Raw genomic sequence first — 18426 nt, forward strand, 5'->3', positions numbered from 1 at the left:
GGATCACTGACACCACCAAATCCTGGTGAGGATGTAGAACAACAGGAACTCTTGGTGGCGGTAATTCAAAGTGATACTGCCACTTTGTAAGATAGTTTGGCAATTTCTTATAAAACTAAACATACTCTTATTCTGTGATCCAGCAATCTCTCTTCTTGATCTGTACCCAAAAGTGCTGAAACTTGTGTGCACAGTAAAACCTGCATGCATATGTTTATAGCAGCTTTATTCATAATTACTGAAACTTGGAAGCAACCAAGATGTCCTTCAGTAGATGACTGGATAAATAAACTGTGATCCACCCAGACAATGGAATATTATTCATCACTAAACAGAGCTATCAAGCCATGAAGACATAAAGGAAGCTTAAATGCATATTACTAAATGAAAACAGCTGATCTGAAAAGCTTATATATGATATGATCCCAACTGTATGACATTCTGGAAAAGGCAAAATTATGGAAACAATAAAAAGATCAGTGGTTGCAAGGGTTGGGGGCAGGGGTGTAGGGACAGCATGGAGAGGGATGAATTGGTGATTTTTAGCAGTGAAAATACTTGGTATGAAGTCATGATGAATACCCAGATAATATATACCACGAAGACTGAATCACAGTGTAAGCTCTAGACTTTGGGTGATTATGAGTCAATGTAGATTCATCAGTTTTAACAAATGTACCACTCTGTTGGGGGATGTTGAAAATGGAGGCTGTACATGTGCTGGGGCCAGGGGTACATGGGAAATCTCTGCCTTCCTCTCAATTTTGCTGTGAACCTAAAACTGCTCTAAAAAAACGGTCTCAGACACCCCCCACACACATAACAGTGGCAGTGGGGTAGAGTAGCAGCAGGTGTCTTTCCCATAGGAGGCCAGAGCCTGGTCTTGATGCTTTCTTTCTAATGACTGTACTTGTTTGTTTACTCTACGGATTTTAAAATGTTGAGTGATCCCAAAACCAAGATAATATTGAGTTCTGGACTATACCATTACAAAGCTTCAAGTGTTGAGTCCTATCAAACTATAAAAACTGCTTATGGCTAGGAAGGTTAAGTCTTCTATCATGTACTTGAGAAAGACAGTTGATGATTAAAAACTTGTCGCATGGGCTCAGAATCACCTCAAAGTAAAGCTACTTGTCCTGATTTGGAATGCTTGTTGCTCTTTTTCTTAAATTCAGCCTTAAAAAACATTGTATACTAACTGGCTCTTAAGGGCTGTGGCTAAATCTTGCCACTATGCCAGAGCAACTGACAATACAGACTAATTTAAAAAATGATTTTTAGGAGTGTGAATTCCTCACCCACACATACAAACCTGTTAAAAATTTTACTCTTTAGAACAAATTATATCTAAGTTTTAAGTGAATTAAGTAGCAAATGATAGTTATACTTAAGTGAACAGAATGTTATCACTCACTCTTGACTATTTTCTACGTCTCCACTTTTATTTGAATCAAACTTCAAATTTTCTGAAGCTTGCATTGTTTAATAAATTACATACTGCTAACACACTAAAAACTGATTTTAGGCTCAAAAGGCCCAAGTGTCCAATATACTTTGCGAGCTTTGATGCTCAGTATGGAATACATAAAGAATGGACAGATGTTTCCCATCACTACAGTTATATTCTACATCTGGATGGCTCTTAGTTAAGTACAACATAACTGTGATTCCAAGTCTGACTTACGTGATGACATGGTTCAAGAAAACTACAAGTATACATCACATTTATATTTAAAACAAAACACCAAAACCATTTTACTGAAAACTAGTTTTATTTTAAAATTAAGTGCATAGCACTCATCTAATTCATTGGTGTAGACTTTAGCACCATACTTGCCATTTGCAATTAATGTAACAGATACATTTTGGTTTGCAGTCTGTATTTGAGTAGTGTTTATTTAGTGGACTTTGGTAAAGCCCTTTATACATATCATTAATCTCTTCACAGTACACATTTAATGATGGTCCGGTAATCTCAAGAAGAAAAAAAAAGAAAAAAAAAAAAAAAAAGACCTACTTTAAAGACTAATCAATAAATTAAAACAAATGAAACCCACATTAACTTGCCCCACCCGCATCCCCCAAAGCTAGCAGTTGTGAGTTGTATTTATACAGAAACCTAATGTTTAAAAAATAGTCCCGGTTCTCCAAAACATCCCATCCCACCCCACCCTGGGTATGCAGCAATAGTAACCAATTATTTTATTCTACCCCCCAAAAATTAATCCAGTGTTCTTTAGCTTTTTTAAATATAAACTGGGAGAGTGTTATAAGCTTTTTAAAAAGGCATATCCTATAACAAGAATGACATTTAAACCAATCAATAAAAGCATTTGACAATACATTAAATTACCATAGGCACCAGTTGTTAATTCAAGTTGGGATCTCTATCCCAATGTCTTACATTCATAGTATTATTGAGGTAGTTAAAATACTGAAAATTGGACTCCAGGTTGCTGGGTTCTGAATGTGAATATGAAAGATATATTCTTTTGAACCCACTTTCCCCAAAATAATTCAAGTTCTCTTGAGGTAAGAACTACCAAAATCCAATAAGCAGCCTTCTATAAAGAGGAAAAATGATGATGCTTTCAGAAAACAATCTTCATGCTTGAAAACTGCCATGTGAGTGTTCTTACCTGAGTGGTTTTTAAATTCTTATCTACCAGACTAATAAATTCACATCATGCCCTATGTACTGTCATTAAAAAAGTTACCTTTGTTTTAAGGAAAGGACATTCTCTAAGAATTCACTCTGGCAGAAGCCACCCACCGACACTTTTCCACTGGAGCCATCTGGATCAGTTTTTGAGTCCCTTCCCTTCCTAACAGAAGCCATTTGGCTTCATTATTGAGACTCCTGCTGCATACCCACAACATCTTTATAATAAGTTTGTCTTCAATGCATACTGTGGCAGCTCACACCTGCCACGCAGTTTCCATTCTATTCAAGTGCTATCTTTAAAAAAATACAAACAAAACGACATACTTAACTAATTTTTAAATCAGAAAACTTCCCTCCACCAAATCTCTGTTCTCCCACAGATAAGAGCACAATGTATAGTTTCAGTTATCACGATATTTTTTTTTACTTTTTACGTTTATTCCCTCCAAACTCTTTACCCGCCCTCCGCAATTGCCTTTGCTGTAATGACTTATTATTGCTGTTTTCATTCATTACCAGTACAGTGAAATGTCCCAGGGCAGTTTCTGGGGCCAATCTATTGAAACTTGCTACTGAAATTTAGTATTCAATACTTCTGCCTGCTTATACTGACTAGCTAGCTGGATACAACGGTTGCCTATAAAACCTGTCTTCATTGACAAAGTGCTGTTCTAGCACAACCTGAGAACTACCCTTGCCACATTCCACTTAAAAAATAAAACTACAGGACTTAATTCTAGTAATGACATTTTATAGTTATGACTTCCCTTGAAAAAACTTTACAGTAAAATCAAATCTGAGTATAAATCATTGATTGCACCGAGAAATGCAAAACCTATATATGTATTGTGAATGATAGAAACCACCATTTCGGTCATTCTAAACTACAGTTATGTTCTCATTTGAAAATACATCCTAGCAGGAGTATTTAACCTACGTTATAAAGGTAGTTCATACTATAACATTCCCAAAACATGTTGCATTACAGTCACATGTTTCCAAGTAGTACAAATTCCCTGAGTTAAATGTGTTTTAATTCTAAAGATTTGAGCTTGATCATTTAGGGAAAAAAGCAACAAAAATTTATGGCCATGATTTTAAGAGATCTACTCCACCCTTAATTTTAGTACATAAATCCAAGTACCTATATATTCTGTGACAGGAAGTTATACAGAATCACCTAAAAAAATTTCTTTTTAACTGCACAGATCAGTATAGCATAATGATTCATAATTTTAAATGTAGTCAAAAATTCATTTGTGGATTAGAATATAACTCAAAACTACAGAATAAAAAAAAAGGAACTCTTCAAAAATTAATACTGTATGTTTCCTTCATAAAAAGACTGTTTGGCAAGTCCACAGACAAACATTAATCTCTGACATACAAGCCAATATTGGGCCCAGAGCCTAACCACAGGTCAAATCTCAAAACAGCAAAATGGATGGAGTCTGTCCAAATTTTCTGTTGTATTGAATATTTTTGAAATATTTGGACCATCAGCCAGGGCCTGAAATTTTTGTCATGTAGGGATTTAACAGAATTTGACGTACATACTATTAAAGTGTTTGCAGTGTTTGCTTAGTTCTCCCAGGTATTCGTGGTGCATTCAAAGTGATATTCAGTTTTCCTGGTGCTGCTATTTGAAGAGTTCTGATGCAATTTGAATTCCTTTAGAGGAGTTTACAAAAAGCTTATCCCAGAGCTCCAAGTCACAAAACAGTCTGGATCAGGCGTTAACCCTCACATAAAAATCACCTTTCAAAACATGGAGTAATGCAAGGGTAATGTTCATTTATCTGATAACTCCGATTATAAGAAACATTTAGACAGGGCTTAACTTCTACCGGTATTGCCAGTGACATCCCAACACCAGTCTGCACGTGTCCCAGGCCCTGAACACTAGTTTGGAAGCCAGCAGGACATGTCTGTAGTGTGTATGATGAGGTGTGTGTGGTAGATACAATCTGCTGACAGCTTGGTTGTTCTGATACAGGATGTCGATACTGGAGTGAAGTCTGATGCGTCTGATGGAGATACTGAGGTTGCTGAAAGTGAACTGGCCGTGAGGGCTGGGAGGTTGTCTGGAACACACTTAGTTGAGCTGGCTGAGGTACGGCTTGTCCTCTTTGTTTGTTTGCTTCTTTCACATCATTATCATGAGCGCTGCAAGGAAACAACGTTACTTGAGAATAATTTGTAGGAGTCACGTACCACCTCCAACTCCTCCAAAGCTGACTCCACGGACTGCACACTATACCTAGATAGCAGTCACTGTAACCATAATTTCAACAATAGTGAGATCTCACTCTTATCCTTCTAAAAGCTCATTCCCTTGGTACAAACCTAGGGAACTGGTAGCTTTAAAGGTTATGTCTAGCTTTGGAGCACTTAGTAAGTACAATATAACTGTGATTGCAAGTCTGACTTAAGTGATGACAGAGTTCAAGGAAACTACAAGTATACATCACATTCATATTTAAAACACCAAAACCACTTAAATGTGGCTGCTACTTTGGTGACATCCTGGGGCTCAATAATTCAAAGATATGGAAATGAAGAATGAGGCAATATTTGCCTGGACTGATCTCATAGTCATGGGTTCACACAAGAGCAGCTCCTTTCCTTATCATGTACACAGAATCATACTAGCAATGACTACCTCTATCTGGATAATAGCCAAAGGGGCTCCCCTTTCATCAAGTATTGCTCTTACAGCAGCTTGTTCATGGCAGTAAAAGCTGTCAGAGCAAATATCATAAAAGCTCTGTGCTTTTGAAAAGTTGCTTTTAGAGCTTCTTATACATGAAGGAAACTATTAATGACAAATTACAAACACAGAACAACGAGGCTTACATCAATAGCCGTTCAATGCACTGCACTAAGAAATCCCAGGAGTAAGCAGTAAGACGATGTAGTCTTGTAGGCCACGTTGGAGAAAGACGAAGAATAATCCTTGAAGAAGCCACACATGCAGCAGCTACTAAAGAAGGTGCATAATTTAGAAAGGCATAATCTGTGGAGACATCAAAAGTGAACTTAAGCAACAGAATACACAAGTCACAAGTTCACAAGTCACTTACTGGCATCCACAATGACCCACCTTGCAAAGATACTTCCAGGAAGTAATCTGCATACTTGGCCATGTATAATTTAGTTTTTTCCAAGCAAATCATTGGCCAGCCATCATGAAGATCTGTTTCATGTACTGCTTCAGAGAGATAATACTCGATGAAATGGGCGGCTGTTGGAAGGCAGAGGTTCCACTGAAAGGTCTCTAATAATAATAGTTCCATATGTAGCAAATTTTGTTTTGTTAATACTAGATTCATATTAGTCATACAACCCAGGCTGTTGAGCTGCTCTAGCTTAGGCACACTATCTTCTTTTTCTTCGAATTTACCTTATAAAAAAGGGGGGGGGGGGAATAGAGACAATATTAGGCAAATGATAGTATAGGTCTAGTCAGTTAAATGGAACTTGTTGCTAAAAGACAAAGATTTAGATCCAAAGATATTCTTTCCCCTACCTTGGGCAGATACAATTGTGCCAGAACTCTGTGGTTGTCATATTTGTATCTTTTTCTCTCCCAGTGTGTCTGCCCTTCACCCTCCCCTAAAAAAATTGGAACATGTAAACATTTTGATCTAAGTCCTATTGTGTAACAAAAAAAATCACATGTGCCAATGAGAAATAACTCTCAAATCTCACTAGTTGAATCTGTTTAGTCAATTTCTTTGGCAGGAGGGCAGGTAGTGGCTGGTGGAAGAGAATTATTTTATTTTTTAACAGAAGAAAGTTTAAAGAACTTAATGTCACAGAGTTATCTGAAATCAAAAGTAGCTAAGTTTCGAGTGTTGTCATCCCAGTATATTTTCAGCACAATCTCAATTCTGGAGAGAGAGGGATTGAGGGGGAAAACTGGATGAATATATAACACTAGCATTTTCATTCCACAAAAAACCTGTCCCTCTCTTTCTGAATTCAAAACAGAAATCTAGCTGTCTGTTATAAAAGGGGAGCGGGGGAAGATACTTTATGCACTTTTATATCCCCTTACTCAAAGCAGAATAGGAGTAAAAATGGCAGAACTCCATTATTTGAAGGCATTCACTTTTTTTCAGGAAATACTGTACTCATCCGTATGTACAAAGTAAGGAATATATTCAATAGTTCCTTCTCCAGCCCCAGAATAATTTTTCTTATAGACTATGTACCACCTTACACTTTAAATTCCAAGCAAGCATTTTAATATATTATCATTTGTTGTAGTTATTTCTAGAACTCATGGGTGAAGAAAATTCAAACTATCAAGTACTATTATGATTTTCCAGATGCACCAATAGAATCTCTTTAGGTCTCTATTCCATGGTGATCCACAGAAGAAGGGAGTTTATAACTAAAGCCTTCTAGCTTCCTAGTATGTTCTATTTTAAGAGAAGGTTTAAAACAGTAATATTACAATGATTATAGTTTTCTCACAATAGCTTTTACACTGTTCACAATGACAGTTTAGAATATTACATATTATATAAAAATTTTTGTTCTATTATAACTATTCCAATATATTTGGTTTTCCTGGAAATATTACAATTTTATTTTATGCATTTAAAATGCTTTGAAGATCTAGAATGACTGCCAAAGGAGTAGAACCCAGATGAATTTCTCTGTGAAGGTTCTCTTCCAGAAGAGATGGGGTTACACCACACATTGAAGCTGCTCCAAAAATAATGGTAGTGGCCAGGGTCACTCAGCCCAAATGCTCAGTGCATTGGAGCCAGTGGGGTTTTGTTCAAATTGGCCTGCCTTAGGACTAGGGGGAAAAAAGTACTGCTGACTACCTTGAACTTTGCTTAGGGAGGGGGAACTGGGGTAGAAGGTTTTGTGTCCTATGGCAGGAGATTCTAAGATCATAGCTTCAAGAAAGCCCGAGGAAGCAAATAATTTCTCTTCTGCTCCAGAAATTTTGAACTTCTTTAGACTTAAACTACTCTTAACTGAATATTGCTGAAGGGAGGAGTTAATCAAAAAAACTTACATAATTCAGACTTTTTATAAATTTAGACAGCCCTTCCCAATTCAAATCACATCGAGGTAAATCTCACAAGTTTTCCCAATAGTATATACTTAGGACCGCTCAAAGCACTAAAAATGGTCTCTATGACATAGTAATCTAGCATCATCACTGCATAAAGATATAGGAGGAACCCACTGTTCTGAGTATAACAGACTGGAATTCTTTAGAAGGAGAATGACCTACGAATTAGTTCAGTTCCTCCAGATGAATCATTAAAGCTTTCAAAGTGCCCTGCCATTTGTATAGCACCAACATTGGCAAGACACCTCAAAGAAATATTTTAAAAACTAATGAGTTTATATCATTCTTGATGTTCCTTTGAAGAAATTAATATACCATAATTCACTGTTCAATTCAAGGATCAAGAATGTTTCATATTATCTCCTTGCAACTTTCAACATTGAAAATAAAATGGTATATGACCAATTTCACAGCTCAAGAAACCACGGTAGAGACATTGGCCAATTCATTTAAGGTCAAGTAAACTGAGTCAAACTAAAAATGGAAGCCAGAAGGAAGATATATGTTTGAATTCCCAAATCTGTACTGCTAGACCAAAATATTGCACTGGGTTATATGGGACAACAACTACCAGAATAGACAGACTTCTATATGATTAAGCATATATGGGGTTTCTTTACTTAAAAAAGTGCTCAGCTATTACCAACGTGAAAGTCTTTGTATCTTGACTCATAACGTTAAAAATAAACTGCATACTTGCTAAATACCATACTTGGCATTTATTTTTAACCCTCACCCAAGGACTTTTTTTTTTTTCATTTCCTTTAGAGAGATAAAGGGAGAAAGTAAGAGAGAAAGAGAAACATCAATGCAAGAGAAGCATCAGTACGGTTGCCTCCCATATTCACTCAGACTGGGATTGCATGCGCTGGTGCCAGGACCAGAGATTAACTCACAACCTCAGTACGTGCCCTGACCGGGACCCGAACACACAACGTTTCAGTTATGGGACAACATTCCAACCAACTGAGACACACAGGCCAGGATCATACTTGCGGTTTTAATTCAGGCTTAAGTTTTTTGGAATTTTTCCATTATATGTAGGGATATAAATACTCAGATACATAGATATTAAAGGATTTCAAAGTGTGTGACAGCATCAAAGAGTACTTGCACTCATAGCCATAGTTTTTGTTGTAAGAAATGCTATGTGCACAGGTATTTTAAACCTATTTACCCACAATACTACATATAGATAACAAAGTTTCTTCAAGTGAAAGGAAATACCAGAAGCCATGTGATTATATTGATAAAGGCCTCAAACAGGAAACAAGGCACTGGAAATTCAGTCTGCTTCCCAGAAAATAAAGAATTAGAGGACACAGAAACAAACTATCAGGTTGTCTTTCCTATATAAGAAATGTTCAGATCAGCCCTGGAAACCAGCATATTTTCAAAGCCAGCAGTGAATGGCAGGTATGTGGTAGTAGGTCAAGGATCAGATGGCACTGTGAGCTCTTCCAACCTATCTAGATTCTGTTCTTTTATTACGAAGTAGGAAAAAGGTCATCCATAATATATACTAAGAAGTCTCACAAATTTTTAGACTATAGAACAATGGATAAGGAATAGGAAGAGACAATTGATAAGAAAAAAGAAGGTTCTATTCTCATTAAAAATTAAGACGTAAATCAAATCAACTGTGAAATACAATTTTTCACCTATCAGAAAGTAAAATAAAAAGCTCTGTCAACCCAGTATTGATGAGCAAGGGAAAACAAGCACTTGTCACAAATTTTTACTACTAAAAGTCTATAATCTCACTTCTGGTTTCCTGTCGACATTAAGGTTATTTCTTCGCTACCTAAGATCTTGAGCAAATTATCAAAAGCCTCATCTGAGTCTGCTTCCATGCTCTTTCACAAGTTCAGTGCTGATCACAGAAGCCAAGGAAAGCCAGGGTATACATGTCAAAGAGTTGGAATTTGAGAATTTCCCAGGATAAACCAGTTTTATCTGGAATGAGCCAGAACCTTAGGAATAGGAACCTAGACCAAAGATCAGGAAACAATTTATGGAAGAGTAATCACTGCAATGCTAACTTTTGTGTTTCAATTTCCTACCTGCTTTTAAAAAAATTTCCTTCCTGGTTTTAAACATATTACCCTACTTGATTCTCAAGACAATTTGGTAAGTCTTTATTCTCATTTTATAGAGAAATAACCTGAGACTCAAAGGTTGTTGAAATTCATATTGCTAACAAGAGATTCAAACCTAGGCAATCCATCACTATAATCCCTACTCTACAACATTACACATCACCCTCCAATTAGATAACCTGTAGGCCCTTTCTTTCTACCTCTTAATAGTGTAGACACTCAGGCAGCTGGATACACATAAGTACCTAGAACTTAGAAGCTGTGTTCCATCTTTGACCAAACTGCCAACAACCTCCCAATTTCTTTAATAACTAGAATCCAACTGTCAGCTGTAAACTATGCTTCACTTCTATACAACAGGCCCTCCAACCCAAAGCAGGGAGCAACTGGGTAAGGGAGACATACAGAATTCAATCATTCTGTGAGGAGAGAAGCATTATTTGAATAAAATTTATGATAACTAATTGGAAAGCTGCCATCAGTATCCAAATGTAAGAAGATTAGTGTAAGAATGTAAGAAATACTAGAATGAACTCCACAAATATAACACAGATATCAGGTACTGGAAATAGGGACTAATTTATAAGCATCCTAAGCACTTCTGTTGTAGTAAAGTTACAGACTGGAGTGAGGAGAGATTGCAGGTGCCTACTAAGAGCCAGCTGCTTTGATTCCTTGTACTGTATAGAGCTCACAACTTCAACTTTTTGAGCACTGCTTACTTGGGATGGGCTGTGACTCAGGGGGATACCAATATCACTTTCCCACTCTTCGGGGAAAGAGGGGTTAGGGATGGTGGTAGGACAGGGGAGGATGTATCGACTTTCAGTAGGAGGTGATGAACAATTCATATTTGAACCACAGAAATACAAATTCTGAAGCCTAGCTCCTCGAAAACAAACAAAAAGTAACTACATAATACCACATCGATTAAATAAAATAATCTTCAATAAAATTAATTGATCATGACCTTAAACTAAAAGTAATGGATAATTTAAAAACAAGAACAATTTGAAAACTCCGTTCCAACCAACCTAAGATGGGTCATGAATAAAGTATCCTTTCCCCAAATTGTGAAAATTGTAGGAACCTGGAACCAATCCCAAGCATTGCATGGTGGCCAGAATCTTACTAGATTATTTAGTGTCCTCGGTAAACTTTGGTAGTAATATGTATGAATATCTAGTTTAGTAATCCTTACTTTATTAAGTTACCAGTAAGTAAACTTTAGTTGTAAATGTTAATTGGTCTATGAACTAACTATGAATCATTCCTAATTTCACAGTCTTGGTACCAAGAGGAGTCTTCCACTTGGCCCACACCGCACTTTAAGAATTGCAGGTATAGAGAAGGCAGAGCTTGGTAGTGGTAAAGGATAGTAGTAATGGCCATAGCCAGCAAAAAATTATTTTTCATTAATCATCCCAAATTTTAAAAGAAACTTAACTTGAGAATTTGATTTCCAGTGTCTACTATAAACTTGTCCACCGATAAACAAACATCTGTAGCATAACAAGAAACCATTTCGTTTGTGGACTCATAAATTTCATGTGTCAAGTATGGGTTTTTCCAATTTTATGCAAACTATTAAACCACAAAGGGCTTCATAGCCAGTGATAAACACATAGTGAATTGTACACATTACTTCTTATGAAGAAACCTTAATTAAAGGTCAATTACAAATATACAAGCATTACTTCACTGTCTTTCTGGGTGAAGAATAGCAAGTGATCTGTCTGGATCTTAGAGGACAACAGATTAAAGAAGAAATGTAGATTTGTCAGGAAATAGAGTACTCTGGTAAGAATTTTGTTCAAAGTACATGGGGATAGGGTTGGGAGATGAGACTGGAAAAGGTGGCTGGATCCAGATGAAAGGTTCAAAATATTACATTAAGGAGTTTCTACCTTAACCAACAAGCAGTGGGAAGTCTTTACTAGGGCTGTGTTTATAAAGGATTTGAAATAACTTATAAAAAGACCTTCAAGGAGACAAAATAAGTAGTTGAGGTTATCAGATCAAAGGAAGAATAAGGGTAGGAAAAGAAAACCAGAGAAAAAATTAGTACCAGGAATGATAGCACACAGGCCTGAATTTAAGTTTATCTGCAGTAAAAGCACAAATGTGTTTTAAAAAAACCTCTGGTGGCAGGGTGTATGGGGAATGTTCTTTAGAAAGCAGCCACAATGAATCCCAAACCCTCAAGTGAAGGGTAGAGGTGAAGGCAGCAGATATTTCTAAATACTACTTTGAAGTGGGGCTTACATTTCTATTGCAATGACGTGAATAATATAAAAACTACATAATGGGTTCAACTTCAATATCAAATACAATCTTTTCACATTACTGAAAGAAGAAAAACTCCATTTCAATTCCATTACTCACGCTCTTTATCTTCAGCTGGGGTACCAACAATGACATGAGTTACAGGAAGATGGTAAGATGAAGAGGTACCAAAAGACTCAACAGTACAGTTTGCACTGGGATCAAATATGGTAATATCTGATCCTATTTTGCAGCCTACCTCCACAGTTGTGCCTATGGCATAAGCAAAAGTTGTCACAAGTGTAGCAGCTGCATGTGAACCTTCAGTTCTTTAAGCTAACTCATTACATAGTCAGTAGAAGGTATTCTAACAAAGTGTATGGTTTTATTTCTGTATTTACTTACTTAATTTATATATTTATAGAAGAGGAAAGAAGGGAGAGGAGTAGACAAATATCAATGTGAGAGAGAAACATTTATCAGTTGCCTCTAGTAGGTGCCCTGAACAGGGACTGAACCCACAACCTAGGCAGGCATGGGCCGACTGGGAATTGAACTGGAGACCTTTTGCTTTGCAGGCCGACTCTTAACCAACTGAGCCACATCGGTCAGGGTGATTATGGTACCTTTTAGACAGAGTTTCTCAATCTCAGCTCCACTGACATTTTGGGCCAGATGTTTCTTTGTTTTGGGGGACTGTCCCACCTCTACTCACTGGATGTTAGTAGCATTCTCCCAGGTTGTGATGACAACCAAAACCATCTCCACACATTGCCAAGGATCAAGAATCCCCTGTGGGACACACTGCTCCTGGATGAAAACCACTGCTTTAAGGCAATGGTTTTCAATTGGAAAGGTACATCAGACTCACCTTTGGAACTTTAAAAATTTTTTAAATACCCAGGCCCCATGATGCAGATTCTGAGTCAGTAGATCTGGAATGGCTTAGACATTTTTTTCAGACTGTTTAGGATTGTAAGGCTTAAGCATATATGTTTTTAAAAGGCTTCTGTCCCTGGATGGTGTGGCTCAGTTTGTTAAGGTGTTGTCCTATTAACCAAGGGGTTGCTGGTTTGATGCCTGGTGGTTTCAAGTTCAATCCCCAGTCTGGGTGCATATGAGAAGACAACCAATTGGTGTTTCTCTCTCATATCAGTGTTTTTTTCCTCTCTCTCCCCCTTCCTCACTCTCTAAAAAAAAAAAAAAAAAAAAAAAAAAAAAGCAATAGGACTTTAGAGCCACATTTTAATGCCGCATTAAGAATTATTGTGCCAAGTAGAACTTTCAACATAAACTTTCTGATAATCATAAACTGGAATGAACGGGATTTGGTGATATTTTACTGAGTTCTACATAAATTTATCTTATTATAAACAGAAATTTCCAATCGAGTAGATCAGATCCATACTTACTTGCTAGAAGCAGACAGGAAAGTGCAACTAAATGCAGCTGCTGGATAGAGATGTCATACCGATCCATAAACAGATCCAGCAAATAGACAGCAAGATGTCGGGCAGAAGGGCAGAGTGTGAAGCGATTGCTCACAATGGCAATCAAGTCAGCAAAATACCTTCTGAGACTTAGTTGAGGGGACTGGCCTTTGTAGGAGGGCAACTTCAGCTCCTAAATCAAGAGGAACAACATTTAGTTAATATAGCCTATAGGAGAAATATTCCCACAATGCAAAGATGACTTTTTCCCCAATACGTTAGTGTTACAAGGGCCTAAAGTACACTTTTCTTGAGTGAAACATAAAATGAAAAAGTTGAGTGCAAGGATAATGAATGGCATTTAAAACTTAAACTTTTCTTCTTATCCTTAACCATCTCTGACATGACCAATTATAGGTTCTTCTTGGTTTATGAAATAGAGGTATTCAAGTAAATGTTTTAATAAGAGAATCCTGTTTTCCCTTCCAGGTGTTTTCAGAAAAACATCCTTGCCCAAAACTAAAAGATACCACACATGCATATTCCCTCCAAGAAGCTCAAAGCTTTTGGTTAGAAGGTTAACAGATAAGGGGATATACTCCTAGCATGTCACGTATTATGTTATACTTGCAGGGATGTGGAAGATAGTGACTATTCATTCACGGGTATCTTCTAATATATTTCCCTTTCAGCAGTTTTGCCATTATCCTCTCATAGACCTAAAGTTTTTCCCATCGTAACTGTTCAATCTCAGAATTAAATAAACTTGTTTTTTTAAAAATCAGAAAGTTTCTATCTATTAAAGTATTTCCAGAGCACAGAGAAAGATGGAAAGGTTCTAAGTTCATTTTATGAGATGAGCATAAGAGCAATACTAAACCTAATCAGGTATCACAATAGAAATAACATGGATGGGACACTGAAAGCACAGGAAAAGAAAAGATAAATTACGCTTCATCAAAATTAAAACCTTTTGCCCTGACCAGTGTGGTTCAGTTGGTTGGGCATGTCTGGCAAAGCTAAAGGTCACCAGTTCAATTCCCTGTCAAGGCACATGCCTGGGTTGAGGGTTTGGTCCCTGGTCACGACACTTAGGAGAGGCAACCAATCAATGTTCCTCTCTCACACAGATGTTCCTCTCCCTTACCCTCTCTCTAAAAATATAAATAAATAAAATCTTTTACAAAATGAAAATCTTTTGTGCGACAATGGACACTATTAACAAAATGAAAAGGCAACCCACAGAATGGGAGAAAATACTTGCAAATCATATAACTGATAAGGAGTTAATATACAGATTATGTAAAGAACTCTTGGGGGAGGGGTTGCAAGATGGTGGCAGAATAGGAGGATCTTTCTCACACCTCTTCCCAGAGCCACACTGGAAATGAAAATAAAGAGGGGAGCAACCACCAAAAAAAACAAGCAAAGACGAACTGAAGAAAAGACTTCAAACCAAGGACGGGCAGAAACCACCCCGAGACTGGGAAGAAGGGCAGGGACAAAAAAAGGAATGGCCCACTCCCATGGGTGGCAGGCTGAGGGTACAGCACAGCTGTGGGAGCTTCCCCCTGAGGAGTGAAGCCTGGACCCCAGACTGGGTTCCCAGGCACAGAGTGCCAGTGCTATGTAGCATCCACTGGTGAAAGGCCATGAAGTTTGTGTGTGCAGGGGAGACATGGATCCTGCTGGAGACAAGGCCATTTTTTTTTTAAGGGGTCAAAGCACAGATTTTTCATTCATAGTCACTCACTCTCCTTGGGCTATGGCAAAGAGAAGGTGGCACAGACTGGAATCACCTGAAGAAAATCTGGAGTGGGAGGCACTGGGAAGAGACCCAGGGGAGCAGCTGCTGGGATTTCTATGCTGGAACATACCTCTATACAGCAGCAACCATTTTTCTTGAGAAAAGCAAGCACTGCCCAGGGAAAAAACAATTACCAAACCCTGTGGGATACTGGCTTGCCCCACCCTGAATCTTTTTTCCCTCCCACACTGCATCTGAACCCCTGCTGAGGAAACAGCAATATTGATAGTAGACTCAGGAGGTGTTAAGAGACTGGCTTTAGGGTGTGGCCATTCCACACACTTTCCTGGGAACCAGACTGGAGCTTCCCCATCATGGGAGAGCCACAGGAAATACCTCCTGGCTTCTGGCAGACCCAAACTCTGGGCTCTGGAGGCCTCACCTACTTTCCTACTAGGGGCTCCACCCTGCCAAGTTCAGGGAAATAATCTAGAACAGACTCAGATGTGTGGCTAGGGTGCAGGGGAACACACCCACCATCTTCACTGAAGTCTGAAAGGCACCTCTCGGAGAAGATCCAGAGGTCCCATCCTCCTGACTGCCAGAAGGCCTCTCAGAAACAGTTGGGTCAGTAACTAGACTAAGACTGACAGCAGCCACCAGGAAGAGGTAGGTGGAGGTAGATCCTGCAGTGCCTTGTGACATTTGTTGACCCACCGAGCCCTGTGCTGATAAAAGCCAGTCTTGCAGCAGTGTCGCCCATCCTGTGCATAGCCAAGCCCTGAGGAGACAGCTACAAACACTAGATTGCTTGTAGCTTTGAACAGGCTGCTAAGAGCTAGACATGGACAGCATCTGACATTGGCTTACATCAGCTTCAGGCAGCATCAGAGCCATACTCAAAACGAGAACTGGACAGGCAGGAACTAAATTCTGCTGAGATGAATTTCACTTTGTCATTTTCATTATTTCCATTATTTTTTCTTTTTCTTCTATTTTTCTTTTCTCCTCTACTTTTTCTTTCATATCTCTTATTTTACTGATCTCTTTTCTTACCCCATTTTCCCCCCTTTCCTTATTTTTAAATTCTTTCTTTGTTCTTTTCTGCCGCTTTCCTCTTTCTATTCCTTACTTATTTTAAAATATAAATTGTATTTTATTATTTATGCTATTACAGTTGTCCCAATTCTTCCCCTTTGTCCCCCTCCACCTAAACCTTCTCAAGTCCCTCAGGCAATCCCCACACCATTGTCCATGTCCATGGGCCATGCATATATAGTTTTTGGCTACTATATTCCCTATGCTGTACTTTACACCCCCATGACTGTTCTGTAATAACCAATATGTACTTCTAATCATTTCAACTTTTTCTCCCATTCCCCCTGACCTGCCTCCCATCTGGCAACAATCAAAACATTCTCTGTATCGATGATTCATTTATTTTGTTTTTTAGATCCAATTATTGATAGATATATATTTATTGCCATTTTATTGTTTTTGCTTTTTTTTCCTTCTTCTTCTTCTTAAAGGAGACTCTTTAACATTTCATATAATACTGGTTTGGTAATAATGAACTCCTTTAGCTTTTTCTTCTCTGGGAAGCTCTTTATCTGTCCCCTGATTCTAAATGATAATAGCTTTGCTGGGTAGAGTAATTTTGATTTAGGATCTTGCTTTTCATCAATTTGAATATTTCTTGCCAATCCCTTCTAGACTGCAAAATTTCTGTTGAGAAATCAGCTGACATCTTATGGGAGGTCCCTTGTATGTAACTAACTGCTTTTCTTTTGCTGCTCTTATTCTCTTCTTGTCTTTAACCTTTTGCATTTTAATTATAATGTGTTGGTGTGGGCCTCTTTGGATTCATCTTGTTTGAAACTCTCTGCACTTACTGGACTTTTATGTCTACTTGTATTTCCTTCACCAAGTTAGGGAAGTTTTCTGTCATTATTTCCAAACAGGTTTCCAAGTTCTTGCTCTTTCTCCTCTCCTTCTAGCACTCCCATAATGTAAATGTTGGTACTCTTTTAGTTGCCCAGAGGCTTCTTACTCCATCCTCATTTTTCTTAAAGATTGAAGTTCTTTATGAGTTCATTTATTCTTCCCATAAGTACATTGAACATCCTTATAAAGTGTTTCAAACTCTGCATCTAGCAGATTGTTTATCTCCAATTTATTGAATTCTTTTTTGGAGTTTTGTTCTGTTCATTAATTTGAGCCATTTTCCTTGTCTCATTTTGGCAGCCTCCCTGTATTTGCTTTTATGTATTAGGTAGAGCTGTTATAACTCCCTGGCTTGGGAGAGTGGCCTAATGTAGTAGGTGTCCAGTAGGGTCCAGTGGCATGGACTCACCTATCACCCAAGCTGGGTACTCAAGGTATGCCCACTGTGTGGGCTGTGTGTACCCTCCTCTTGTAATTTAGCCTTACTTGCTATTTGCAGGTCAATGGGAAGGATTTACCTGGCTGATCAGCTGCAAGCACTGGCTGTGACCACTGGCCTTCAACTTCTGACCACTGCAGAGCATCAGCTGTGCAGGAACCCACTCCATAGAACAGGACTTACTTTAGCAGGGCTCTGGTGCCTGTTGAGTCTGCCCGTTGAGTGTGTCACTTGTGGAGGTAGTTGGGTGATAGTGCTCCAACATGGTATGTAGCTGTCCACTGAATGTGCAGGACCTAGTGCCTCCTGAGGGTTGTAGGCCAAGGTCAGCCACTGTCTATGTTCTGTCTGGGGTACCCGGCATATGCTACAAAGCGATCTGCAGATGGCTGCCACTTGTGCTTGTCTTGGAGGTGCTCAATCAAGGCCAAGCTGTGAACCAAGGCCATCTACTGCTAGAGCTTGGCCTGTGGCTGCTTAGTGAGAGATACAGGGCTCACTGAGACCAGATGCTGCTTTTTAAAAGAGAATTTAGAAAAACCTAAAGCATGAGCCAAGACAAGCCATTCATATGGAAAAGCCACTGGAAATAGCTTGGGTGGGCCCAAAAGTTTGGTGTGGTTGAGCCTCAGGGTATCACCAGGGTGGGACAATCAGTGTGAGCCAGGTGACAGAGTCTCACCTGGTGATGGTGTCTGCCTGCTGGCTCTGTTGGGGTAGGGCTAATCAAAGGAAC

At 38.5% G+C, this 18426-nt stretch overlaps 1 protein-coding gene across 2 annotated transcripts in view; it reads right to left on the reverse strand.

Annotated features, from left to right (window-relative positions):
* Positions 1–1998: 1998 nt before the first annotated feature.
* CCNJ (cyclin J) overlaps positions 1999–18426 on the reverse strand; it is a 30035-nt gene continuing 13607 nt past the window's right edge. For both annotated transcript variants that reach the window (XM_090277921.1, XM_090277922.1), the window contains exons 3-6: positions 13543–13753; positions 5772–6071; positions 5525–5684; positions 1999–4834 (exon numbers count right to left, since the gene is read on the reverse strand). In XM_090277921.1, coding sequence (XP_090134047.1) covers positions 4423–4834; positions 5525–5684; positions 5772–6071; positions 13543–13753 — 1083 coding nt within the window. In that variant the 3' untranslated portion in view covers positions 1999–4422. The remainder of the gene's footprint in view (positions 4835–5524; positions 5685–5771; positions 6072–13542; positions 13754–18426) is intronic.

This window comes from Furipterus horrens, unplaced genomic scaffold (genome assembly GCF_987537825.1).
Source record: "Furipterus horrens unplaced genomic scaffold, mFurHor1.1.pri manual_scaffold_5, whole genome shotgun sequence".
Lineage (NCBI taxonomy): Eukaryota > Metazoa > Chordata > Mammalia > Chiroptera > Furipteridae > Furipterus > Furipterus horrens.